Raw genomic sequence first — 27,471 nt, 5'->3', positions numbered from 1 at the left:
GAGATGTTAAACATATGAAATCACTGTTTTGAAAACTTATTTCGATATGTTGGAAATTTTTCATTGGCTCAGAACTTTCTATTTTTAGGGCCTAACAATAACAATTACATTTCTGACCGTTATTTAGGCAACTACAGATCTTTTACAATTTTGAATTCAATTTGCGTTTCGAAATTTGTAAACCACACACTCAGTCATTGGCGACTAATGTGAAAACTTCAACGTTAAAAATCCCAATTAATATTGCCTTTGAAAATATTGAAATTTTTGTGAATCACTTCTAAGAACCGCATTTACATTTCACCAACTGGAACGACTTTTAGTACAAAAGTCTACATAAAAAGTTAGTTTTTCTGAAAAATTTAAGATATTTTGAGTGAATTTGCGTCATTTTTGAAAACTTTCTGTAATTGAACGTGTTTCCTAAATCAACGGTTGCAGAGATATTCGCTGTGCAAACAAATTCAGATAGCCTGATAGCCTGTATTTGAACGAATTATTTTATATTAATAAGAAAATCCTCAAGATACAGGTAACATGCTAGGGTGTCATTACATAGCTAGATTTAAATCCATTCGCTATAGCTTCTATATTTTCTATAACAATATTGCCGCTAAGAGGCAATGAAATTTATGCGTATAAGTATTTTTTTTCATTATCCAGGGTGTATATTCCATAATTCCCCTTGCCGCATTTTACTGGCGAACTATTGATCCTACTTTCCATACTTTCAATTGGCAGAAGCATCCGAATAACGTGTAAAACTGAGATGCATCATTCATGATGCAAGGGGGGTCATACAATTATTAAAATATAAAAATTAACTTTTTAAACGCACGCCCTGTGCCCAAGAACCCAGCTACAAAGCGGTTGCGCTGTTTTTAATGATGTCTACAAAAAAGGTTCCACGTTTCTATAGGTGGAATATTCTTAAACATATTATATAGAATTCAAAAGTCGGAGTAAAGTTGGGAAAGAACAGCATAAACTAACAGAAACGATGATTCCCCCCCCCCCATTTACACTGTTCTTTCCCAACTTTCCTCCGATTTCTAAATTCAAAAATATCTCAGAGAATATTACACTTAAAATAATAGATTTCTTTTGTTGACCTCAGGAGGAACACGGTGACAACTTTCCAATTGTTTTTTTTTTTTTTTTTTTGCGGCACAGGGTGTCGGTATAAAAAGTTAATTTTTATATTTTAATAACTATGCAACCCCTTGTAACATGAATGACATGTCTCAGTACTGCACGCTATCTGGAAAGTTTTTCAAATTGAAAGTATGCCTCTAGGATCAACAGTTTGCCAATAAAATGCGGCAAGAGGAATTACGGAATCACCCCGTGTGTATAAATATGGCAGAAAATAATCACATGATATTATATTTGTTTGAAATAGATCCATTTCCACGGAGAAGATCTGAGTAGTTTACAGGAATACATCAGCCCGATTGTGCTTCCGGAAGAGTACGGCGGACTGGGTGGTCCTTTCGACAATTCCGAGTGGAGTGACACAATCAGATGGGCGGAGAAGTTACTGTTAGGAATGATGCAGTACGGATATGAATAACCACGTGGAGATATGAAATGTGCGCTGAGCTAGTCCAGCATATTTTTCTCTTTTTTTCCCAACAACATATTCAATATTCCTCTTCCATCTCCAACCATAGAATATTCTTTTAATTTCGATTTCGCCTATGATAAAATGTAAAGTGCCTCTTTTGATAAAAAAAGAAAATGTTTTGTATTGATGAGATTATTGTATTTATTTCAAACAAATTTCCAGTATTCACCATTGGTGAATAATTGGAAGAAAAATCCAAAATTATATCGTGGTTTTTCTCTCATTCAAAGAATTCTCTGATGATATTTCAGAGTTTAAAAAAATCCCTAATGCGAACTGACGATTTTATAGTGCAGGGGGGTGCACACACCGCCATGGGGTCCCATTCGGCCTGCGAAAGATGTTCTGGTAGTAAAGTATTAAAACACACAAAACGATGCAGAACATATCTGAACATACCAAATTTTCATACTTAAAAATTTGGGAAATATGGATTCATACAGGATATCGCCAATTATTTAAAAATAAAAAAGAAACTTGTCAAATACAAATAAAGTTGCCAATTATAGCCAAAATAATCGTCAAGGGCAAGTGAAAACCGCAAAAACAATTTGACAATTATCTGTGATAAACACAAGTAAAGCCACAGCCAAAAGAATTGTCAAAATCAAGTCAAGTTGTCAATCACAGTGAATAAAATCTAAGAAAGGCGTTTAAAGTTGCCAATTACAATCAAGAAAATTTGTCTAAGGCAACTAAAGTTGCAAATTACCACAAAAAAAAAAAAAAGAATGTCAAAGGCTAGTATAGTTGCCATTCATAACCAACAAAATCTATGAAAGGTGATTAAAGTTGCCAATTACGACCAACAAAATTTTTCTAAGGCAATTACCACGAAAACAAATGTCAAAGGCAAGCAAAAATGCCAAATATAGCCAAAAAAATTGTACAAGGGCAAGTAATTTTGTCATCTGTCGCTAAAATTTCCGAAAAATTGTCAAAGGCGAATGAAGTTATATACAGCCAAAAAATTCTCAATTATAGCAAAAACAATTGTCAAAGGCAAGTAAATTGCCATCTATCGCTAAAATCGCTGAAAAATCGCAAATCGGCGGGAAATAATGGACTACTGAAAGTGGATGAAAGTGTACGCTAAAAAGGTACATATATGTTTGACAAATATATGTGAGATAAATATTTTTATATAACTGATTATAATCAGCATAATATAATTTATAAGGTCATGAAAATAAACTTGATTCTAAAAATTAAATTTAGTCTTGATGGAATTAAAGGAAAAAACGGGACATTTAAAAAATTTGGGATGGTCAAAAATTTTGGCTTTAAAATTACGGGAATGTGCTCCGTGAAACAATGCTAGCATATCAGGCTGGCAGACCGAAAGGTGCACCCTGGTGTATATCGTGTGTGTGTTCTGGGACAAAATATTTTTATCCGAAACGGGGAAAAATATTCCGTGGAAGAAACGGAACAGGAAATAAAATATTTGCTGCCATCTATCACAAATTAAAATAAAATGAAATTGTATGGTTCTTCAATAAAACAACAGATGGCAGCACATCACACTTCTCAACAAATTTTCTTACATTATCGTAATGAGCGTCCTTCACGTGAAAGTCTGGGGGGGTGGGGATAATGATGATGTCAATTCATGCCCCCGTATCTCCGCCCATGGTCGTCTTAAGAGCATCATGGGCCCCGGGCCAAGTGGTTTTTCTGAGGCAAACTACCCGGTAAATTCTGGAAAATTTCGACCGGATCTTATTTTTGCCAGGACCCTTCTTGTCTTAAGGCCCCGGGCCGTGCCCATGAGTTAACACGGCACTGGTCGCAGGAAGCTGGCGATATTGATGCTGAGATCGATGGTGGCACAGTTGTCTCCCCCGAATTTTTTCTTAACTCTGTGACCAGTTTTTGAAATGATTTGCTTTGATAATCCGGGTCATCAAAGCAAATGCACTCGTTCTCATGCTAATAGGTTTTTGTATGTGTGTCAGAAAGGATAGGTTATGTTGCCTTGAACATCCATTAATGAGTTCGAATTCAATTCGCTTTCCCGTGCCGATAGTTTTGTATTGAATGGAAATGCGCACAAATATTGCTTGGAAGAGGGGTTACGCGCTGGAACCTCTGCTTCCATCATGTTAACAATTCTTAAAACAAAATGTTTGAGGGGTTTTAAACCGATGCGCAGTGTATAAAAATGAAATGAACTGCAATTATTCAATCATTATACTTCACTCGTAGTTAGAAAAGTTGATGGCAGCACTACACATATCAAGCATTACACAGAAACAAACTTCATATAGGTTCACAACACATAAGTAATAGTGACTCACGCACATTCCAACATGTACGGATTCATTCGAAGTTACGCAGAGGAATGTGGATGAGTTGCATGCGTGGTTCAGTAGTAGTAGTAGTAGTATGAAAATGAGCAACGAGTAGCATGAAACTATAATTCATTCCATTTTTGTGCTAAATACCAGCGTTCGTTTCATGCGCAATTAATACCGGCTACTATATTTTTATGTTGGTCACAAAATCACTGGTATTCTTCTTAATTTCACGCGGGTATGCAGCAAAAAAATAAAAATTAACTTTTAGTGTCAACCCGTATGTTATGTTGTGTATTTTAATGTTGCACAACGGTTTAAATCTAACAACGATTTTATTTCAATAATTATAAGATAGTTTTCTTTTTATTCAATAGGTGGCAGCAGCGGTTCTAGCTTAGCGGTGTTTGTCGAATTTATAACAGCCAAGTATATTTGCGTCCCAAGTCCACTCCCCTTTTGTTAATTGGTTATGAATCGATAAGCGAGGTGAATTGTAACACGATCACTTTTTTTCCGATGCCAACAGCACGGAAAATTATAATTGGTGGTTCGTCTAATTTTAGATTATCAATTGGTGACCACATTCCTTTCGGATTTTAGTATTTCTTTAAAAAAATATTTCCCAAAGTGGACAATATCGACCCCGGTGGGCGATGGAAATGTCCGGGGGGGGGGTGGGGTTGTGATAGAAGCTACCAGTATAACAGAGGACATTATGGGTTCCCTTGAGGTGGGGCTGACGAGAGAGGAAAAAAACCTCTGGAGAAGGAGGCGATGGAACAAAAAGATATTACGATAGTAATATAGCGCAAAATAAACGTGCTTCTTGTGAAATCGATTTTATTCATTAAACGCCTCAAGTTCTCTTACAGTTTTTCAAGAATCATTGAAAATATCTGTCCCTTTACTAACAAATTCAGTTATAGATGTTTCACAAAACATTTTTATAGCCTGTATGACAAGACTAAAGATGATATTACACATTGATATTTATACATACAATACGTGAATTGCAGGTGTAATTATATATAAAACAAAACGGAGCGTTAATGATTATTACATTTTTAACGGAAATAAGTCTGAAGAAATTTATGCTTCGGAAATTATTATAACTAGAACATTCAATAATATTTTTGGCATTTCACTTCAGAGAGTGAGAGAGCTTTTATTCTCATGATATGTGTTATATATATATCGAACTCATTATTCATATTATCATCCATATTAGTCCAACTTGACGTTTTATTCTAGGTTATACCAGTGTTCTTCAACCGTGATGATTGTTTGCCGATAAACAAAAAATTTCGCCCGATCCCTCTCTAGCCGCTACATAATTTCAGACTTAAAAATCAAATACCGTCTCTAAATTTGCTCTTTTTTTCTGTTGTTGCCGTCAACAGGTCTGTCATTATCCGTTTGTTTGTTTATTTATTTATTTTTGGTGGTCCGCAAATAATTCCTCCCAATTATATTTCACTGGTCCTCAAATTATCTTTTATTGATTTATCGTTCGTCGGTGCATAAACTGTTTTTCCCATTTATTAATTTTTTACCGGTTCACAAAAATTATTCCTTCTATTTATTTATCTTTCGCAGTTTTTAACGGTATGTAAATTATTCCCGCTATTCGCTGGTTTTCGCCAGTCCACAATTTACGTCTCCTACTTAATTTTTTTTTTTACCTGACCGCAAATTATCTTCCGTATTCATTTTTTTTTTTTGAATGCCTGCAAATTATTTCTCTCATTTCACCGGTTGGCGGGTGTAAAAAAATTGAAGAACACTGGGTAATACGATTTCATAACTATACTTTATCATATCAAAATAAATAACAATCCGTAAAAGCAAGAGGATAAAAAGTTATGAAGAAGCAAGAAGATAAGGAGTTATGAAAAGCAAGAAAAAAGATAGAAAGTTACAAAAAGAAGATAAAAGTTGTAAAAAAATGTAAAGTTATGAAAAAAGAGATAAAAGTTATAAAAAACATGAAAAGTTATGAAAATCAAGGAGATAGGAAGTTATGAAAGATAAATAGTTATGAATAACACAAGAATATTACAGCATAAGACACAAAAAAGTGTATAAAATAAGTAATAACGTAATAAACATGGCAAAAATATTTACATCAAATATCCATGGCATCAACAATTATATACCCAGAACAAGCCATTGGTAAAAACTCCTTCTTCTTATGGTATACTTAATAAAAAAAAAAGGAACTGTTATTTTTGAGAAGTTCCAGGAATCATTCATAACCGGCGACCGATCATCGAAACTAGAAGCACAGCCGACCAAATGCGATGCAGTTCATGGTTTTTTGGCGTACTAACTGTCACCGCTGACTTTACGAAGTCCTTCCAGCAAAGTGAATCCAACGGTAGATAGCGTTGAAAAGCGTTTGTCTTTTTCCGATTTCTTTTTGAAATCTCTGTAACCGTAGGTGGTCTCTAGATAGTAGTCTTCCTGAAGCTTTTGGACATCGCAACGAGTTGTCCAATGGGTGTTATCCTTTGGTCCAAGATCGCCACCGAACATATCTGGCAGCAGGGCTTTCGGGATGTGCTTATGAAGGCTTTCGAGCCCTTCTTTCTTATGGAAAACAATCTGCATTTGAAAGAATCGAAATGCGTATTAGCAGAGATATTGAAAAGAAATAATTAAACATAATTTTTAATCGTTTTTAAAAATAATTTCATGAGAAATATTGAGATCCAAGAAATTCTACTCGTTATTCTGTTTGGTTATTTTATTAAACAGCATCTTTTCTTTGCATCCAGTGAGAAGAATTTATCTATCATCTAAATAATTTATCTAATCTATCTTTTATCTAATTTAAGTTTATCTAATCCATCTATTATCTAATTAAATAATTATTATCAAAAGGGCAATCGACAGGGCCGTCTTAAGAGCATCATGATGGTCACCCTGGCGAAGTGATTTTTCCGAGTCTTCTACCTGGCCTAAAAATGCGTTTGAAGCCCTCAGTCTGTACCTGGGTGGGCCCCATGTCTTAAGATGGCACTGGTTGAAGATAATTATCGTTATCTTTCTGTTTCAGATAATTATCATTAGAATGTTTCCAAAGAATGAAACATTGAGTTATATCGTCAGATGATGTAAAGTTTGTTATTTGTTTTAACAATTATGAAGATATAATCATAGAAACCGCCCTCTTATATACTTACTCTTTTCCTTATTTTTTCAGACATGAGGTATTTTAAGGCATTCCAAACAATTCGGAAAGTTTCCGGAAAATTCAGCACGTGAATTTCTTGAACTTTTCCTGGGCAGCAGAACTATATTGTAAATAAATGAACAAATGAAACCTGATTACGTAACATACAGGGGATTCTAAATTCATGGGACAGACTTTAAGGGGTTATATAAGACTCCTAAACAAGCATTTTTGGACATAGAATGTGCGGTCGAATCGCAATAGCGAAGCGTTAGAGGGTGTTTTTAGAGTGCACAACTGCAATTCACTAAAATAAATTGTATTTTTACAACGAATTTGTTGCAATAAGTGCAGGCTATTGTAATGTGGTAGGCCTTTTCATGGTGCAACCTGGGTAACGCAACTTTTCTCCACAAGTGATTATACCGCTTGATCATTGTTTTACGCATCATAACCTTGATAGTCCTAGCACCAATAAAAAACAAACTCCAATCAAATCCGAAGGTACGTATGCACTCTCGAATGGTTGATAGCATATAGCAGCGAATCCGTTGGAAAAATATGGCATTTGTTTTTGATTAAGTGCTGTTGAGCACTCCCTAAAAATCACTCTCTACCGCCTGTGGTATTGTGATTCGGCCGAACATTCTATGATTAAAAATGCTTGTGTGCGACTTAGGTGTCTTATATCGACTCCCAAAGTTAGCCAAATGAATTTAGCATCACCCTGTAGTAAAGTCATAAAACATATCAGACATCAGAAAGTCATTTTGCGTTCAGAAAACGTGATAATGAAGAGGTGAAATGTTAGTTACATATGACCATTTCTTTTTGCTCAAAGAAGACATGAGTAATAGTCTTTTCTTCCTCTAATATTAATGCTGATAGAATGGCCGAATATCGAAAGGAAGATAAAAAGGGTTCAAACTCGGATTTATTCAGAATCCATTGATATTTCGTCCTTGAAGTATTACGGGATGCCAAAAGCTCACGCTCTTTCCTGAACTAGTGTTAGCCAATCAATCATATTTAAATAATCCTTGTGTAAAAGATACGTAAATTTCACCTATATGGTCACGAGGGAACTCGAGAAATGCCATTACTGACACCCATTAAAAATGCATTGCATTTAAAGAAGAGAGAGAAAACTTTTTCTTGTTGGCCTTGACTGTTTTTTTCTTCCCCTTCGGTAATGTTCCTGAAAAGTACGTTTCCCTTTCTGTTTAGCTCATTACGAAAATGACGGTATATAATATCATTCACTGCATTGGGACTTAAATTTTATTTCCCCGTTTTCGCCGCGTATTTAGAAATGAAATGTGCAAAAAAAACCGGTTTTGGTCATTTCTTCAATAAAAAAAAAGAAGTCAGTTATATTTAATTGATCGTGGAGGATGTTTTGTTCTTATCGATCACGTACGTTGTGGTTAGGGTTTTTCCATCATTACTAGGAATCCATATCAGTTTCAACGCTGATAGCACTGTTGTGGACGTATTGACTCCACTGTTTAACTCGTTATAGTAGGTAAATAATTTGAAATGGATGAAGTTGACGATTATATTAATTACCTGCAAACCTTGATAGGCAAAGACTGTATAAGGGAAGAGGGAAAATGCTTGTTTGAAACTGAAGCCCTTGAGATCTAAGATCCCAACGTATCCCATGATTTGGTTAGCTGGCATATCGATTGTTGTCTTCAGAGCTACGATTCCACCGAATATAGCATCTTCTGCTGGTAGCTCATCTGGATTCCAGTCACCTGGTGATCATCAGACACAACAAAAAGAAAAACGAAGCGAAAATTATATTAATGAAATGTTTCAAAAAATAGTGTTTTTTTTAGATTAAATCTTTGTGAGCTGAAGGAAATATACAAGGGTATACAGAAAAGACCATCTATCCTGAAATAACTCGCGAACCGTTTATCTTAGAAGCATACCCCTAATTGGAAAAGTATCCAAGTAAGTTACGTCATTCATATTGCAAGGGGTTGTGTAATTATTAAAATAAGTAAAACCCGGCTAACGACCACCACAGCGGCTTGCGGCCAAGACTGGAGTTGGCCGCAAGCCGCCGCAGGGTTACATACCCGCCCTCGCGAGAGTGCAGCAGTCAGGCGAGGATGTACAACTTGCGGCCTAGACGACGGCGGATCTATGACGACTGAAGATCCCATGCCGACAATCGAACTGATATGTAAAAGCTGGACACCATAAAAACATGGATGACTATGATTAGCTGATTCACTGCGATTCGAAATTTTATATTCCAAAATTTTTGACAATCATTCGATTAATTGAAGATTGCTAGATTATTTATGGGATAGTCTATACGCCATCTTATAATCTTGTTTATAATTTTGATTGTCCATTGGCGTTTGTTGTTTATATTTTAATTATCTGTTATATGATTTCAGATTGACGATTGTTGTTATTTGTTGCCGACAATGTTAGGCGACAATGTTTTGTTGTTTATTATAAACTTTCTGGATACACCCATCTTTCGGGAACGCGTCGATATCTCTCTGACGGGAAGCGGTGTGTGTCCTGTCTTTAAAGGTCAAATCCGTGACCCAAAATCATTAACATGTTCAACTTCGCGACCCATCTATCTACTTTAAATTTGGAAGCTCTAATTAAATAATTTCTGATGACCAAAATGTTTGTTTTTCAAATTTAGCGAAATCAGTCCATGGCGTCTCTTTGAGAATGAAGCCTCTTATTATTGAAAGCTTTCACTCATTCTGAAATTATTATTATTTTCCTAAATTCTTAATTTACACTAATCAATTCTGAAATTATTTCTCACTTGAATTCTGAACTTCCACTAAATCTGAAATTATTTTACTCCAAAATTCTAAATTTTCACCAACTCTTAAATTATTTCTTTTTTAAATTCTGAATTTTCACTAATTCTGAAATTATTTTCTGAATCACCATTCATTCTGGAATTATTTTTCTAAATTTCCGATTTCCATTCACATTCAGTGCTTCCCGTAATACCATGCAATTTCGGATGCCGAATTTTCCCATAAAAATACTGTATACCCAATTGTGGCTCAAGGAAGGGCGGGCGGGAGGTTGGGGGGGGGGGAGCGAAAAATGTCTGGGTTCAAGCCCAGGCAGCTAAAATCGTTGAGATGCCTTTAAAACTAGTGGTGCAATAAATGGATTCAGAACCGGGTTGTAAGTGGGTTCATACGACCCATATCAGGAGCCCTTGCCACAACCCACAAGTTAAGAATCCTTGATTTTAGTGATTGGTCAAGTATGGCTAAAAATAAATGTTTTCAAGTAAGCTCAGAGTTCTGATTCCCCAGAAATAAACTTTTTGTTTTTCTAGTAAATATTATTGGTATTCCTTTTTTCACCGCTATCAAACGGTTCGATAATTTTATGTTCTAATGTTTATTAATGAGCTTAATGTTCGGAACTTCATTAGAAAACACACACACGGCTCACTCACTCGTTTTGCCACATACGATGGCTCTGTTCTTGGCGTCTCGATAAGGAAGTATGTTGATCAAATCGGCCTTGAGGAAATTCTCTACAAGTTTGGCGTTCGAAGGGCGAAGCGCTTTCTCAAAGAAATCCCTGTGCTGTTCAAGGAATGTGTAATATTTCTTGATCATGTGTGCGGCTCTGCGGACATTGAAATTTCTGGCTCGAAGGAACTTTAGAAGAAATTCGTCACCTTCCCTGTAGTGCAGATTCGGTTCTTCCTCTGAAAGATAAATGGACAAACTCATTATGAATGAATATCACCAAATACTGAGCTGATTTCAGTAAAAGCAAAGAATAAAATCACTGTGAGATATATCTTCCAAATTTTTAGATGAAAAACCTTTTAAAACTTTTTAGAAGAAACATCTTACAAATGTTTAGAAGAAACGTCTTAAAAATAAAAAGAATAAACTTTTCAAAATAATTAAGAAGAAATCTTTAAATTTTTTATAAGAAACATTTTTTAGTTTTTTAGAAGAAACATCTTTAAATTTTTTATAAGAAACATTTTTTAGTTTTTTAGAAGAAACATCTTTGACATTTTTAGAAGAAACATCTTTGACATTTTTAGAAGAAACATCTTTGACATTTTTAGAAGAAACATCTTTGACATTTTTAGAAGAAACATCTTTGACATTTTTAGAAGAAACATCTTTGACATTTTTAGAAGAAACATCTTTGACATTTTTAGAAGAAACATCTTTGACATTTTTAGAAGAAATATGTTTGAAATTTTTTTCACTGCAATACAGAATGTCTCAAAAAATACAAATACAAATACAAGCCACAACAGGCAAAATGCCCAACGAGGTGACAGAAAAATTGGGATAAACGTCTACGAAATTTAAATATCATCTAAAGCATAGTTAAAAATGCCCCCCAAATCAATCAAACCCATAGAATCCTAAACTAAACCCAAAGCTTCTACCTCCCCCTTGGAAACGTCTACTTTAGGAAACTAATCTAAAGCATGGAGGGCTTCCACTCATGGCCGGGCGGGGAGCACGTGACTCTCGAAGCTTTTTGGAGTGGCCCGTCGAAAAGGCTTACATGGTATAGAATTTATAGGAATGGTGAAAAAACCCTCAATGAAAAAATGTATCGAAAAATTTATGAAAGAATTGGTGGAAAAAAAATATTTCGCAGTCCATGATAATTGATGGAAAACGCTTAGAAAATTATTAAAATAAATAGTTACATAGTTATTGAAAGATATATTTTCAGAATTAATGAGGATTCACATTGAATAGTTTCAGAATTAATGAGGATTCATATTCAATAAAAAATAATTTTTAAGCCCTGAGCGTCGTTGGGCCCACCAATTAAGACGCCACTGTATTAATCTTGATTCCGTAGTATAATTCCTGGTATGTCTCAAAGGTTGAAGATCTCTAATCTAAGGGAATGAGAAATTTTTGCTCAAGAACCCATATCCGAAAACGTCACTGTAAACCGGTATGTGGCGTTGTTTGCGTCTGTGCATCAAAACTTGTGCGATTATAGGACATTTAGAGGTATGTAGTACTCAATTTGTAATAATTCATTCCGTCCATTCCGTTGAAAATTTTGAAAATTCAATCGTAAACCCCCGACACCTGCGTTCTTCCAATGTAAAAATATTCAAATAGTCCAGTCTCTCTTCATAGCTCAAGTACCAACAAGAAAGGAATTCTCATTCCTTTAGATCAGTGTTTCCCAAAGTAGGCAATATTGCCCCCGGAGGGCGATTGAACATACCGGGGGAGTGGGTGATAATGGTTAACTAATACAATATATGATCCAATATGGGATTATTCAAGGGGTAATGAGAAAGAAAATTATCTGAGCACAGGCGGAGGATGAATAAAAGAGTTTTGGATACTCGCTTTAGAGATGATATCTCACTCCCCCTAAACGTTCTTCCCAATATTTTTGAGACACCCTGTAGGTGCAACATCACAGATACGAGGACAATATAGTTCACTTGCATTATTTTACCTTAAGCAATATCGTGGTACAATAACAATATTTTCCCTCCAAAATTCAAGAACGCATCGCTAAATCGTGTGTTGTATATTTTCAGAAAAGAAAATGATTTTCTAATAAATGCTTCCTATGAAAGAGTGCAGCTAATAAAACGTGTGAATGAATTTATTATAATTATCCCACAACCTTGATCCTCATTTTAGATTTAATTTACTGCTTAAGCTTTAGCATTTAATAGGCCATAAGGGGTTTAGGGTGCGCACCGATACTTATTATTCAGGTTGAATCCCCGGTAAAAAAGATTAGTGCCAATATTCATTGACTGCATAACGTTCGTTTATATACGACATATTCTTTTTCAGCAGATATCAAGTGAAATTTTTTTCGTGACGCAGTAACATGGTAATCATCCCCCCCCCCCTCCCCGGATACGAATAGTGTTCACTTTTTTCAACGTTCGATCACGTCATTGATCAAAGAATTAGGGAGTGAAACCCAAGGTTACTCGCGAGTCAGTTTCAAACTTGGATTCAATTACACGCAAAAGGGAAAAAAAAGATTTGAAGGCAACCAATCCCGTGATGTTATTTACTTATTTTTTAATATGTGTTCAATCTATCAGTGTTATAGCATCTGCAATAATATTGCAATAATAAGACGGAAGAAAAGGGGAGAAGAATATGTATTCTCAAGGTTTTCACTCAAAATATTTATTGAAAAAAAAACGAGTTTCTTTCCTCGATGAATCATACAGCGGTTGTTACACTATACGGTTTCATTCATGATTGGATCAACTATTCATTATATGCACATTAAAAGGAAATCTGCCAGAGTACGTATTTGGTAGATTAACAATTCAACAACCCATGTTGAATCCCTCTTTGGATGATTAACTTCTTGAGGAATTTTTCATGAAATGTTTGCAAAGATGGATAGTTATAGGTGTAAAATAGGCATAGGAAAAAAAATTAAGGTTTTTTTTCCAATTAAAAAATGATAAAATGATAAGTAATAAGTCTGAAATTCGAGTATCATTACAGGTTTATCGATTAAGTGACATTCAAGAAAGAATTGTGTTCGATCAGAAAACCATATGTAATGCATCTACGGTGATTTTGAGAGACCTACGGTATTATAAGGAGGAAATCTTTGCCGTGGTTTAATGATGGAATCTCAAGGCTTGCAACGCACAGAGAAGGTCACAATTGCTATGGCGTCAATAGCCATCGCTATCAGATGAAGCGGGAGAGGTCCAATTTCCAGCCCAATATAATATAATAATAAGAGAAAAGGGAAAAGGGGACTTGAGCCATTTAAATTGTAAAAAAACATGCTCTTTCGCCTCCATCAACACTCCTTAATTTTATGGCCACTTACTTAAAGGGCCCCTTCAAAGTTTGCGTAATAGCCGCTTCGCATTCTTCTTTTCTCTCTCTCTTCCCTATATACTGAAGCCTATTGACCATTGTATTGCCACCTGCAGGCAATTGACTTTATTTCTGACTTTCTTGCTTCCTCTCTACTTTTCTTTTCCTTCTTTTTTGTACAACTTCTCCCCCCTCCCCCACAGTAAACATCTTCCTCCCATATGCTTCGAAAGATCGTAGGGGGTGAACCTTGACCAATGATGTCAATTTTAATACTATTTGTACCTACGTAATCCTCATCACCCAATGGAAGGATCTTTCTTTGAAGCCGGACTACCAATTAGAAATAGGGGGTTGGTACCCCTCAAAACTTTACTTTTTGGAATCTTTGAAAAATTAGAGCAGATTGATTAGTGCAAGCTAAAAATCAAGTTGGGAAAAAAATGTAGAAAGAGGAGAATTTTTTTGTAAACACATTTTTCAACTGTAGCATCAGGAGCGGCGATCATCCGTGATGAAAGGGATGGAGGAAAAGGTAGGAAAGAAATTCTTACCACAATTCTAGTAAATTATAGACGTTTAGTTAAAAAATAAATTGGGAGGAATTAACAGGGGGCAGATGGCGAAATTAGGCATAAAGAGTGATTAAAAGAGAGTTATTCCAACATCAAGTTAAAATTATTATAATTGAACATACAGTATTTTGTTTATGTATTATGCAGAATTTGATATCGTGGAAATGGATTTTTCTAATTGACTTTTATTTTGTGTAAATATAACTCGTTCTTTTCATACGATCATTTGATTAAATATTAATGCTAATGAAATTTAACTGATTCTTTCTTTCATGAGTCATCGTTTTATTCTAAATGTATATTGGACCACTAGGAGCCTGGGTTAATCTAGATAATTATATATATATTCTTCCAGTGGTTCGATATAACAATGGTGCCGTGACCATTCCCTTACAGTATTATTCCAAATTTTATTTTTGTAATACTGTTCTTAATTCATAAATTTACCCTTTTTCACCTTCAGATAAAAATGTCAAAACATGAACAAATGATGACTCTTGAGAGAATGTTCGAATTGATATGGTCATAATGTTAATTTAAAAGGAAAAAAAGAAACATTAAGTTGGTGTTGAAATTTATTATTGTATAGAAACTTTTGTGTTTTGGGAATTTCTACATTTACTTTCATTGAATTTTGATTTTATAATTTTGTGAAATATTTTGAATATATTGCACTATGGCTGAAGATCCTAGCAATTTTAATAAGTTAGCAGGGTGCCAGGCATTAATTCCCCATTTTGACAACGTGTCCGCTGTCACTCCCCGATATTTTGTTGATACGTTAGAGGCAGTCGCAAAAACCGCAAATTGTACTGAATCAGAGAAATTATTGTTGCTAAAATCCAGAGTTAGGGGAGATGCGTTGACACAGATCATTAACAATGTTGATTTGGAAAATGAGCAGAATTATGAAAACTTTAAACAGAAATTTTTGGATTTTTTCTCCACCAAAACAAGCCTTGCTACACGGCAGCAACTTTTCTCGAATTGTCGCATGTCCTCCGACGAAGGGGTCAAAATCTATGCTGCTCGTGTTTCCACAAATACACAACAATTTTTCGGCAATGCCGATATCAGTAAACCCGAAGTGAAATCACTCTACGAACAAACACGACTAGCCAAATTCTTGGAAGGCCTCCTACCAAAATACAAAAGTTCTATTTTAGTGAAAGACCCTCAATCGTTTCAAGATGCTGTGAATTTCATTGAAACTTTACAAGTTAATGAATCAACAACCCAACACGAAACCATTTGCAATGTAGAAAACAGCAAAGATAAAGAAATCAGGAGCTTACTAGAAACGCACACAAAACTGACTCACAACACACTTGCTGCACTACAAAAGCAGGTGGAAAATCTTCAACTGCACTCCGTGCCAAGGCACGAAAACAGGGCGCAATTTCGCTTTGAAAATAACCCCTCCACAATTCAAGCATTCTCTGAACCCCCACAGCAACATACTCTCACACAGGCGTGGACCGCAGGTTGCGGTGGAGACACTTGCTGCAACGAAACAATTTCACACAGATTTCCACTCAATGATTTTGAAGGTCATAGATACCCTCATTATGCTCAGAATTTTTGTGAAAACTGTGGTCGAAACAATCATACAACTTCAGAATGCTATGCTTATAATCCTGAGCATCGTTTCAATCAACGTTCACACGCACCACGCACTCAAAATTTTCATCAGACATTTCATTCTAATCGAGGACGTTTTAATACACGCAATCATTCACCACATCCTCGAAGAAGCAATAGAGGCAGATCAGTAAGATTTGAGAACAACAACACATCTCATTCCGGTACTTCCGCGGCTAGAGTCCGTTCCCCCAACATGAATACCACTTCAACTTCTACAGAGCCGCAACAAGATACATGTATTACACAAGTTAAAACGATAAACACACAGATTCTGGATTCACAAGAAAATGACTTCTACCTTCCTGTTGCTGATGTCAAATTTGCTGGTTGCCAAACAACCAGTTTGATTGATTCTGGCGCCTCAGTCTCATTACTTCAGTATTCTGTTTTTCAGAAAATCAGAAATGACGCACGGATAAAAAAAGCTAACACTGATGTCAGAGTTAAATCTATTTCAGGAGAGCCACTAGATATTTTGGGGTCATTCAAAATCCCTCTCACTTTGGGAAATAAATGCATTATTCATTCATTTTTTATAGTCAGAAATGATTTGGCTACACAATACCAAGCAATAATTGGCTATGACCTTTTGAAGGCCCACAAATTCACACTCAACCTCGATAATGACATATTAGAAGCTGGTAATACAAAAATTAAAATACGAGACGCCAATTCTCCAACTTGTAACACATTATCCACAGAGTACGCCCGACTAGCAACGAAAATCATACTTTTTCCACACGAATCCAGGGTAGTGTATTTGAAAACTGACATTTTGGCTAGTGAAGGGGATGATATAATGTTGACACCTACACTACAAAACGATGCTATAGAAGTACATAGAGCTGTGTGCTCCATCTCTAAAGATAAAACGATCCCCATTATGCTTTCGAACTTGACCGCTCGAAAAGTGGCTCTAAACAAAAACACTCGTGTAGGTACAATCACGAATGACGTAGAAATCAGAGACATGGAGGAAATCAAACAGTTACGCAGGCAGGAATTGTCGGAAAATGATTTTGAGCTGAGCCACTTAGACCTTCCAACTCGTTCGAAGCTATTGAAATTACTTTTTGAATTTGGTGATATATTTAGTAAACGCTTATACACCATAGGTTGTACAGATAAAATCACTCCTATTTTACAAGTAAATTCATCAAAACTACCATCTACTCGCCCCTACAATGTTCCCTACGCTTTGAGAGACGAATTAAAATGTCAGTTAAATGAATTAGAGCAAGCAAATTTGATTGAAAAATCAGACAGTCACATAAGCTTCCCTTTGATCATGATAAAGAAGAAAAATCCTTCAGGAGACCCGAAGCAACAGAAATGGCGATTGGTAGTAGACTATAGAAAATTGAACGCTCATTTAAAATATCCAAGATATCCTCTACCAATCATTCATCACTTACTGGAAATGCTAAGGGGATCTAATCTTTTTTGCTCCCTTGATCTATCATCATCTTTTTGGCAGATTCCTTTGAAACCCGAGGATCGTGACATGACAACATTTAGCTCTCCATTTGGCTCGTTCCGTTACAAAACTATGCCTCAAGGCTTGAATGCTAGTCCGGAAACATTTTCCAATCTTTCAGATCAACTTTTAGCTCCTCTTTCGGATTTGAAAATTGCCAACTATATTGATGATTTTTGCTTGGGTGCCGACAATGTCTCACAAATGCTCTACAAACTGAGAAAACTATTCGAGAGGTTCCGCTATTTTGGTTTGACACTTAATCCAGCTAAATGTTCATTTCTTGTTCCTCAGATCGAATTCCTAGGTCATACTTTGAACAGTTCAGGCATTCGCCCCATTGAGACAAACATTAGAAAGATACAAGACTTTCCAGTTCCCAACACCGTACGGAAAATTCGCCGTTTTATTGGGCTGGTTGGGTATTACAGGCGTTTCATACAAAATTTTTCAGATATTACGGCACCTATTACTAACCTCACTAGAAAGAGTAGAAAATTTCATTGGACTCAAGAGGCCCAGAATGCTTTTGACATTCTAAAACAAAAACTTTCGCAACCTCCAATTTTGATTCATCCGGATTTCAACAAGGAATTTATCCTTTCTACTGACAGCAGTGACGTTGCATTAGGTGCAATGATTGGGCAGAGAATAGACAATTCTAATGTCATACATCCAATTGCATATTTTTCCAAGAAGTTAAATCCCACACAAATTCGATACACTATTATGGAAAAAGAATTAATGGCCATTGTGGAATCTGTAAAAGCATTCAAGTACTATTTGTATGGTAGACATTTCACTATTAGGTGTGATAATGCTGCTTTGACCAAATTATCGAAATGGGATTCACCAGGAAGCAGAGTCACTCGATGGTTTGCATTTCTCTCAGAATTTAATTATGATTTTGAATTAATCAAATCTTCGGAAAACCAAGTCGCCGATATTTTTTCACGCGACTTTCATGTGAATACAGTACAGATCACTTTACCTACCATAGAGGAGATAAAGTTGGCTCAGCGCGAAGATCCTAAATTGTCAACCATAATCTCTACATTAGAAGACGATAACACTCAACACTCAAAGCTCAGGATTAAGTATGTCCTATCGAATGGTCTTCTTATGCACAAAGGGATTATCACTCGCTCAGGGGGTCAGAAGATCATACTACAAATAGTTATACCTAACAAGTTCAAGCCACACATTCTTGCAGCCAACCACTTGACACACTTTGGACACTTAAAAACATACCACGCCATTAAAGAGAAGTATTTCTGGGATAATTTATACACAGATACAAAACATTACGTAGAATCTTGCACGCATTGCATATCTTTCCGATCTCCTCGTAGAGTACCACCTGTTCCATTGCAACGTCATTTTATTCCATCTCGACCAATGGAATATGTCTCTTGCGATTTTGTCGGAAGATTGCCTAATACCTCACGTGGAAACTGCTACATACTTACGTTCATTGATCATTTCACAAAATTTGTGAAACTGTACGCAGTTCCCGACCAAACATCAAAAACAACAGCAGAGAAATTCCTTGACTTTGCTTGCACTTTTGGATTTCCTGAGAAATTATTATCAGACAAAGGTTCAAATTTTGTGAGTGACCTTTTTAAAACACTTTGTAGTCGCCTAGGGGTAACGAAATTGCAAACAACGGCGATGTGCCCACAATCCAATGGTCAAAGTGAAAGGATAAATTCTAACTTGAAGAAGTCCCTCTCTATATTTGCACTAGAGTAGGGGCAAAAAGGGGCTTCTGCCCCACCGCAGCCGCCGCAGCCGCAGCCATTCCCCATTCCGCAGCCACCGCATCCTTCTATTCCGCAGCCATCCCCCCCTTTTCCGCAGCCAGCACCTGAGTCATTTTCTTCTGTGATAAGGGGGCTTTCTTAAATAAAACTTTAGTGGCTGATCACTCCCAACCCATGACGTCAACGCTGCCCCCTTTCCGCAGCCACCGCAACCTTCCATTCCGCAGCCATCCCCCACTTTTCCGCAGCCAGCACCTGAGTCATTTTCTTCTGTGATAAGGGGGCTTTCTTAAATAAAACTTTAGTGGCTGATCACTCCCAACCCATGACGTCAACGCTGCCCCCTTTCCGCAGCCACCGCAACCTTCCATTCCGCAGCCATCCCCCACTTTTCCGCAGCCAGCACCTGAGTCATTTTCTTCTGTGATCTTGAGGGGTCTTTCTTAAATCAAACTTTAGTGTCTGATCACTCCCATGACGTCAAAGATTTTTCAACGCTGCCCCCATTCCGCAGCCACCGCAACCTTCTATTCCGCAGCCATACCCCACTTTTCAACAGCCAGCACCTGAGTCATTTTGTTTAGTGTGATAAGAGAATCACTTCTTTCTTGATTCAGAGGGATCTTTCCTAAATTAAACTTTAGTGTCTGATGTCAGGGGTTGCGTTAGCAAGCTAGATATTTAAATTTCTACCAGGGATCTTTCTCAAATTATCGTTTTTTAACTTAATTTTTTTCTGTCGTTATTCTAAGAGGGCTCAATTATTTTGAAATAAAAATTTCCCAAAATTATCTTTTTTATTTTTAGCCACTGCAAGTCGTGTGGGGTCGTTCTTGAATTAAACTTTTTCATATCACCCTAAAAAGTTTTCCCCAAGTCTCAACGATGATGTCACAACACTCCGTGATAGGATTTAGAAGGATCTTTCTTAAATTAACGTTTTTTAACTAACTTTTTTTCAAAGAGGTTTGATGAGGGCTTAAATTATTTTAAAATAAAAAATTATCGGGTTTTTTTTAGCCACTACGATGCAAGTCGTTCCTAAATTAAATTTTTTATGTCACATTTTCTAAGGTTCCAAGTTGTTATTCTAAAAGGGCTCGTCATATATGAAATTATCTTTTGGAATTTCTTATTTCTATCTCAAGTGATGAGATTTTTTTTTTTTCAAAGAGGGTGTCATTCCTAAATTATCGTTTGGAATTTTTTTTTTATCCCCATGTTCAAATCTGACTTTCAACCAAATAATGCGATTTTTCACAAGAGGGGACTCGTTCATAAATCAGCTAGTAAAAATGCATGTAAAAAGACTTTAAATCTTACGCAACAAAATATTTGAATAGTAATATATATATATATAATCACCACTTTATATTTTTGTATACGTCCTTCCAAATTAACGTTTTCACTAATACCATGATGTCACAACACTCCGTGATGGGGTATTTTTCAAAGAGGGGTTGTATCGTTTGGAATTTTTTTTTTTTTTTTTTTTTGTGAAATTCGTCACAACTCTGACCTCACATCCGTCCCTAATGTTCTATACCTTTTTTCTTTTTTTTTTAATTTCATGCCCATGACGTCGTCAGGTCATTATTCTGAAATATTTTTTTTTCACAGGGGTCGTTCTTGAATTATCGTTTACGCGTCGTTAAATTATCGTTTGGAAAACTTTTCATTCTGACATGTTTTTTACCATCGTGTAACTTCTCTTGAAATACGAATTCGTTTACTTATCTGAGAAAATTTTCCGAGCTGTAAAATAAAAGAGTTACTACAAATGAATTGCAAAGTCTTTTTTACAAATCAAGTTTTCAATTATTCAATATTTTAAATAATTTTCTTCAATCATACATTTCAAATTTTCATAATTAATCAAATAATTCTCCGTGGCGTTATGATTTTCCACTAGAATTTCAGCGATGTCATGAAAGTCAAAGCATGATCGTAATATTTGTAATAATGTTAAGTTATCAAGCAACTGCGTGCCCAGCTGATAGCCCATGGCGCATCCACGACAACTAGATATTTTTTCCCCTACGAAATCATAACTTCTTTTAAACTTCCGACTATAGCAACGGTAATGTAGAACTTGTGTTCATCACTTTAGCTTGATTTTTTCTTTTACGCTAACTCTTCTACTATTTTTTCCAATGACATCCTCTCTAATGTTCTGGGTACAGTAACATAAAGTTAATTTTTGTTGGAAAAACTATAAATTGCGAAAGAAGGAGGGAAAGCTCCAATACAATTCTTCCATCTACCGAGATATCACACTTAGTACGAGAAGAGGTCAAAGAGAAATCGAACTAGCGCAAAAACACTCTTGATCGCTATAGTTCATTCTTTCTTAACAGTCAACCAACAGGTAGACACTTTTTGCTTTCATAAAAAATAATATATATTTTTCACATGCATTTGTTAATCTTGAAGAAACCCCCGCGACGTTTTAGTGATCTCACAGTCAAATAGTGTGATAAGACAAAATATTTTATCCGAATGTATATGATTTCCTGAAGTAACAAAAAAAAAATTAAAGGTCATCTTTCAACGAAGAGTCAAGAATCACTTACCATGGTGGATACTCATTCATCGTTTATTGAGAGCATGCAAAAGAGTTAGCTTACAGTGTTTAGTACTAGCTTCAATCTTTTACCTGCAAACTTACGCATTTGTCAACATCGGGAAAAAATAACAGCGAAGAAGAAGATGCTATAGAAACAATAAAATCAAAAATATAGTAATACCAAGAGGCTTTGAAATACTTTTAACATATATTTATTTTTATTGATTATTCTAGATAATTTCTTTGAATCGTATCATCTTCCACCCAACTCAGCATTATCATCACCGCGATTCATTACTGGATCTCCATTTGGATTTACCCACATGTTTCCTCATTCGTAAAACGTTCTGGGTGCAGCTGTGAATCTGATAATATCGGGGTGGTCGCCTTTGATGGCGAACTTGAGATGTCGATTAAAAGAAAGTCATTGGCTGATTCACGATTATTCGCCCAATCTCGAACCCGTTGTTGAGTCTAAAAATGAAACATTTGGGGAAAAAACCCCTTTTATTTTAAAAATAGATAAATTTAAAGAATAATTTTGCTATTTTTTGAGTTTTCCTACAAAAAAAATTTCAATTTTAGTGATGAGGATTATATAGACAACCGAAGAAAAAACTTTTATTTTGTTTTATTTTTTTTATGTCCTCCTAGTATCACAAAACAGTTTGTGAAACTATGACGTTGAAATTGGATAAATCGTGTCGATCAAAAGACGTCTCGCACTTCGATAGTATGTTTAAAATGTTGATACTAATAGGAAAACAATATTTTGTAGCATCGATTTTATTTTTCTATTGAGCATAAAAAATAGTTTAAACAAAATAATTGAAGAATTGTGTGAGGAATATTATGTTTATTACAACTGACTACATTCGAGACACTTTTAAAAATAGAGCAGTCTGTACAAAACGTATGTTTTTAACTATAATTCAGAGATATTTTTTAGCTGTTACACATTATTTCATCGAAATTAGCTTATTTTTATACTTACGCTGAACATTTTACACTGAAAAACTAATGTATATAGTCATTTTTATACACTACGGGGCTATAGCAGTTGTCAATTCAATGAATTAGAAGTTCTAAGATATGCTAAATATTTTCGGAAATATGTTAATTTTTATGAAACAATACATGAAGTTTGAAAGAAAAGAAATTCAATATTTTATATTTAAACACTTGTAAAATACAACTGAGTATATAGCCAGTTCATTGCAGTTAGTATCACCTGAAAACCACGACTAAAAAATTTCATTAAAATATCGAACATACTTTTGAGAAGATGAGTTTTGCACGCAGTGAAGTAACGAAAAACACGAATCTTCATGAACACGTTTAAAAATTAATTGAGACCTATACTCTGGTTGAATTGACTCAGCTAGAATTTTTTTCATCACTTCATATGTATAAGAATAAAATAGTTGTGTATTTCTATGAAAAAAAAAAAGAAAAAAGAATCGCTAATTTCCATGATATTCGTCATTTGAAGATAGTCACAACCTTAAGTTCACATCGAGAAACGTTCATAACGTTATATAGATCGCTAATAAATGAGAGATGCACATCACACACTCCTTATTTTTACCTTTAAAATCGAAAACGATGTTAACTCTGTTGGATAATTTTAACCGCTTGATGGGCGTACATCATTCTTCATGCATATTTAAAATGCAGGTTAAACACAACCCGATAAAACCGACACCACCGATAATTCTTTTCATACTCTTTTAAATTTTCAAGACAAGAGAGGACGGAACTTTTTATAATTAAAGACTAATACAATGTTGTTAGAAAGAAAGTCAAAATTAACAGGAGAACCATATAAAACAATTGTTTTATTTCACAGTAAGAATCGATAAAACGGAATAAATTGAAAACTATATCAATTTTCCTTTTTTTTCTTCGTTAATGAATTTCCCTCCTCAGGAGACCTTTTCATAGATGACTGGGCATTCCCATCCAAGGTATCACATATCTCATGTTATGTTCTCATTCTATGCTCATTTCAAACTGAGCGAAGTCATTAAGTAAATCACACTCATGCTGCATATTGTAGAAAAGCCTAGAAAAATTCAGCTGAAATGTGAAGAAGAAAATCGCTGTCAAATTGAGGTGAGTATCCCGACACGCTCTCGCTGTTTAAACTCCCAATGACAAGTAACGCGAATAAAAAATGAATACGTACGGAAAATCGTGACGTGGAATACAACAATTTCAATTAGAGTGAAATTGATTCGAAGTATATTTTTGATAAGAAAGTTGCTGTCTTTTGAAAATGTCACTATCTTCATAAATCCGTAATTGTAATAGTTCAACCTCTCATAAGAAAGTCGCAAGCAGACGTGAAAAAAATTCTTCACCTCCATTCTTCAATTGGCATATATGAAGTAGTTGCATATCACACGACACCTGCGAGAACACTATGTATCGATCACATATTCAGAGACCCTCGCGAAGAATGGTAATGAAAATTTTCACAACGTTGAACCTCAGCGTGAAGAAAATTCCTCTTCCGTGCGTCATTCAGATCACTGTATAGACTTTTTCCCCCTTCACATCTCTGCTTCTACACTCCACAAACCAATATAGCACACATTTTTTTTAATTAATTTTTTTTTCTGTTTTAAACATTTTTGTTTTTTCAATTTTTTAATATTTTAAACTCTTCCCCAGATCTAGTTCTTACATTTTAACCACTCCCGGAACGCTAAAACTTTAGCTAAAGCACAATGGCCCTGCTGCTTTGGGTGATATGAACATGAAACCAGACTTTTCGAAACATTCATCGGGGAATCCAATAGTATATAGGATGGAAGACCGAATTGTCGTTGCAAAATTTTCGCTTTTTCTTCGAATTTCACGAAAATCGTATGATAATTTTCATTTATTCGGACCAAGTCTGCTACAACCATCTCGTACGGGTTAAAACCCAAGTACCGCCCAAGGTTGCGTATGTTTCCATACACCCATGAAACCTGGGAGAATTCTCCATCACTTAAATCGTGAACACTAAATGATGCCTTATAAATGTTATGATATGTCTCATCTGTTTCCAAGTTAGAAAAACTTTATTCCTTAACAATAAATTCTCGCGATCTTAACCTATAACACTCAACATCCGACACGCATGCCACAGCAAACAGGAAGAAATTTACTTACTCATAGAGTGTAGAAACAGAGATGGAAAATCTAAATACACTAGCTGGAATCGAACGAAAGAAACAAGGTGATTACAGTTTATTAGACACTCGATCAAATATACTTAGATTAGGCCAAGCTGACGAGTTCCGCTTGTATAGAATTATGCTAAAATATCAAACTTCAACTAATTTGGGGGGGGGGGTGTTATGCCGCCATTGTAGCCGTAGTTAACATTTCAACCCTAAGTGGCTAAGAATAGAGGCATTAGTTAGTCAGTCACACGAGTGTTTGTCCATCCTTACGTCTCTCTTTTGATTCATATACCAATGTGTGTGATAATCAAGTGAAACCAACAGATCCGTAATATGCAACCCCTGATACGAGTTCATGAAGTGAGGGGTGCTAAACTGAGATAGTTGTAAATAGTCAAAAAAGTGGGTGATAAGAGGATCGAATGATAAGAGTGAGTTGTTATCTCGAACGTACTCATGCAACCTCAACCTTCCTCAGATTCCATCACACATGATGTGTAGTATGTGTAGAGACAGATACATAAGCTCATTGCGAACAACCGAGAGTGCGTGATGAATTAAGTTACAAGTGTTTTTACAGAGGGGAAGGCTGGTGCGTCAATACCAAATCATTACCCCATGATGATGATAATCAGAAGAAAAAAAAAAATAGTAAGAATTGTAATCGAAATCACATCAGACACTAATCAACAGTGGACACTTTTAATCGCAATATGATAGAGCACAACTTTTTTTTTATTGCAATAAAAAAAGTTAAGTAAATGAAACCAAGGAAGCAAAAAAAAAAATAAATAAATCTCTCTTCACACCAATTCCTTATACACTGTATTGCCTTCGCCTCATATACACGCAAGCTAGCAAAAAAAAAAAAAAAAAAAAAAGGAATTCATTAAAATGCATACAATGCATTACGTCTCCATCAATCAATCAAATGATTGATCTACGTACACCTTTCAACGTTGTTTCACACAAAGAAAAGTAAAAAAAAAAAAAAAAAATCAGTTTCCTACGAACAAACTCTAGCTGTGGGGGAAAAAAAAAGAATCAGCATGCATCCCTCTCTCAATTTTACTCTGCTGAATTTTGCTGAAATCACCGTTCTTTCAAAAACTTACAAATTTTACGCTAAATTCCCGAATTTTACGTAGCAGTATTTTCAAATTTTTGTTAAATGTTTTGTTTGTCAAATTTTTGTTCAGCGACGTTGTACCATTAGTGCTTCTCAACGCGGAAACCAATGGCGGAGGGGGGGGGGGCGACACCAACTAACAATCAAAGAACGGTTCTTTGATTGTTAGTTGGTGTCGCCCCCCCCCCCTCCGCCATTGGTTTCCGCGTTGAGAAGCACTAATGGTACAACGTCGCTGAACAAAAATTTGACAAACAAAACATTTAACAAAAATTTGAAAATACTGCTACGTAAAATTCGGGAATTTAGCGTAAAATTTGTAAGTTTTTGAAAGAACGGTGATTTCAGCAAAATTCAGCAGAGTAAAATTGAGAGAGGGATGCATGCTGATTCTTTTTTTTTCCCCCACAGCTAGAGTTTGTTCGTAGGAAACTGATTTTTTTTTTTTTTTTTTACTTTTCTTTGTGTGAAACAACGTTGAAAGGTGTACGTAGATCAATCATTTGATTGATTGATGGAGACGTAATGCATTGTATGCATTTTAATGAATTCCTTTTTTTTTTTTTTTTTTTTTTGCTAGCTTGCGTGTATATGAGGCGAAGGCAATACAGTGTATAAGGAATTGGTGTGAAGAGAGATTTATTTATTTTTTTTTTTGCTTCCTTGGTTTCATTTACTTAACTTTTTTTATTGCAATAAAAAAAAAGTTGTGCTCTATCATATTGCGATTAAAAGTGTCCACTGTTGATTAGTGTCTGATGTGATTTCGATTACAATTCTTACTATTTTTTTTTTTCTTCTGATTATCATCATCATGGGGTAATGATTTGGTATTGACGCACCAGCCTTCCCCTCTGTAAAAACACTTGTAACTTAATTCATCACGCACTCTCGGTTGTTCGCAATGAGCTTATGTATCTGTCTCTACACATACTACACATCATGTGTGATGGAATCTGAGGAAGGTTGAGGTTGCATGAGTACGTTCGAGATAACAACTCACTCTTATCATTCGATCCTCTTATCACCCACTTTTTTGACTATTTACAACTATCTCAGTTTAGCACCCCTCACTTCATGAACTCGTATCAGGGGTTGCATATTACGGATCTGTTGGTTTCACTTGATTATCACACACATTGGTATATGAATCAAAAGAGAGACGTAAGGATGGACAAACACTCGTGTGACTGACTAACT

General features: G+C 35.5%; 2 protein-coding genes across 2 annotated transcripts in view; one reads left to right on the top strand and one right to left on the bottom strand.

Annotated features, from left to right (window-relative positions):
• The window catches only part of LOC149083066 (uncharacterized), a 29,477-nt gene extending 27,785 nt beyond the window's left edge, over positions 1–1,692 (top strand). The window contains exon 11 of the mRNA XM_089236785.1: positions 1,403–1,692. Coding sequence (XP_089092911.1) covers positions 1,403–1,573 — 171 coding nt within the window. The 3' untranslated portion in view covers positions 1,574–1,692. The remainder of the gene's footprint in view (positions 1–1,402) is intronic.
• Positions 1,693–4,750: 3,058 nt separating this feature from the next.
• LOC149083065 (alpha-tocopherol transfer protein-like) overlaps positions 4,751–27,471 on the bottom strand; it is a 47,519-nt gene continuing 24,798 nt past the window's right edge. The window contains exons 3-6 of the mRNA XM_089236196.1: positions 10,569–10,826; positions 8,672–8,862; positions 7,113–7,223; positions 4,751–6,531 (exon numbers count right to left, since the gene is read on the bottom strand). Of these exons, the coding sequence (XP_089092322.1) occupies positions 6,253–6,531; positions 7,113–7,223; positions 8,672–8,862; positions 10,569–10,826 (839 nt within the window). The 3' untranslated portion in view covers positions 4,751–6,252. The remainder of the gene's footprint in view (positions 6,532–7,112; positions 7,224–8,671; positions 8,863–10,568; positions 10,827–27,471) is intronic.

The sequence above is a fragment of the Pholcus phalangioides genome, unplaced genomic scaffold (genome assembly GCF_987345545.1).
Source record: "Pholcus phalangioides strain wild (caught in Gottingen) unplaced genomic scaffold, Ppha-v1.0 ptg000009l_1, whole genome shotgun sequence".
In the NCBI taxonomy this organism is placed as follows: Eukaryota; Metazoa; Arthropoda; class Arachnida; order Araneae; family Pholcidae; genus Pholcus; species Pholcus phalangioides.
The sequence above is the reverse complement of the archived record's forward strand: the minus strand, read 5'-3'. Positions and strand labels throughout refer to the sequence as shown.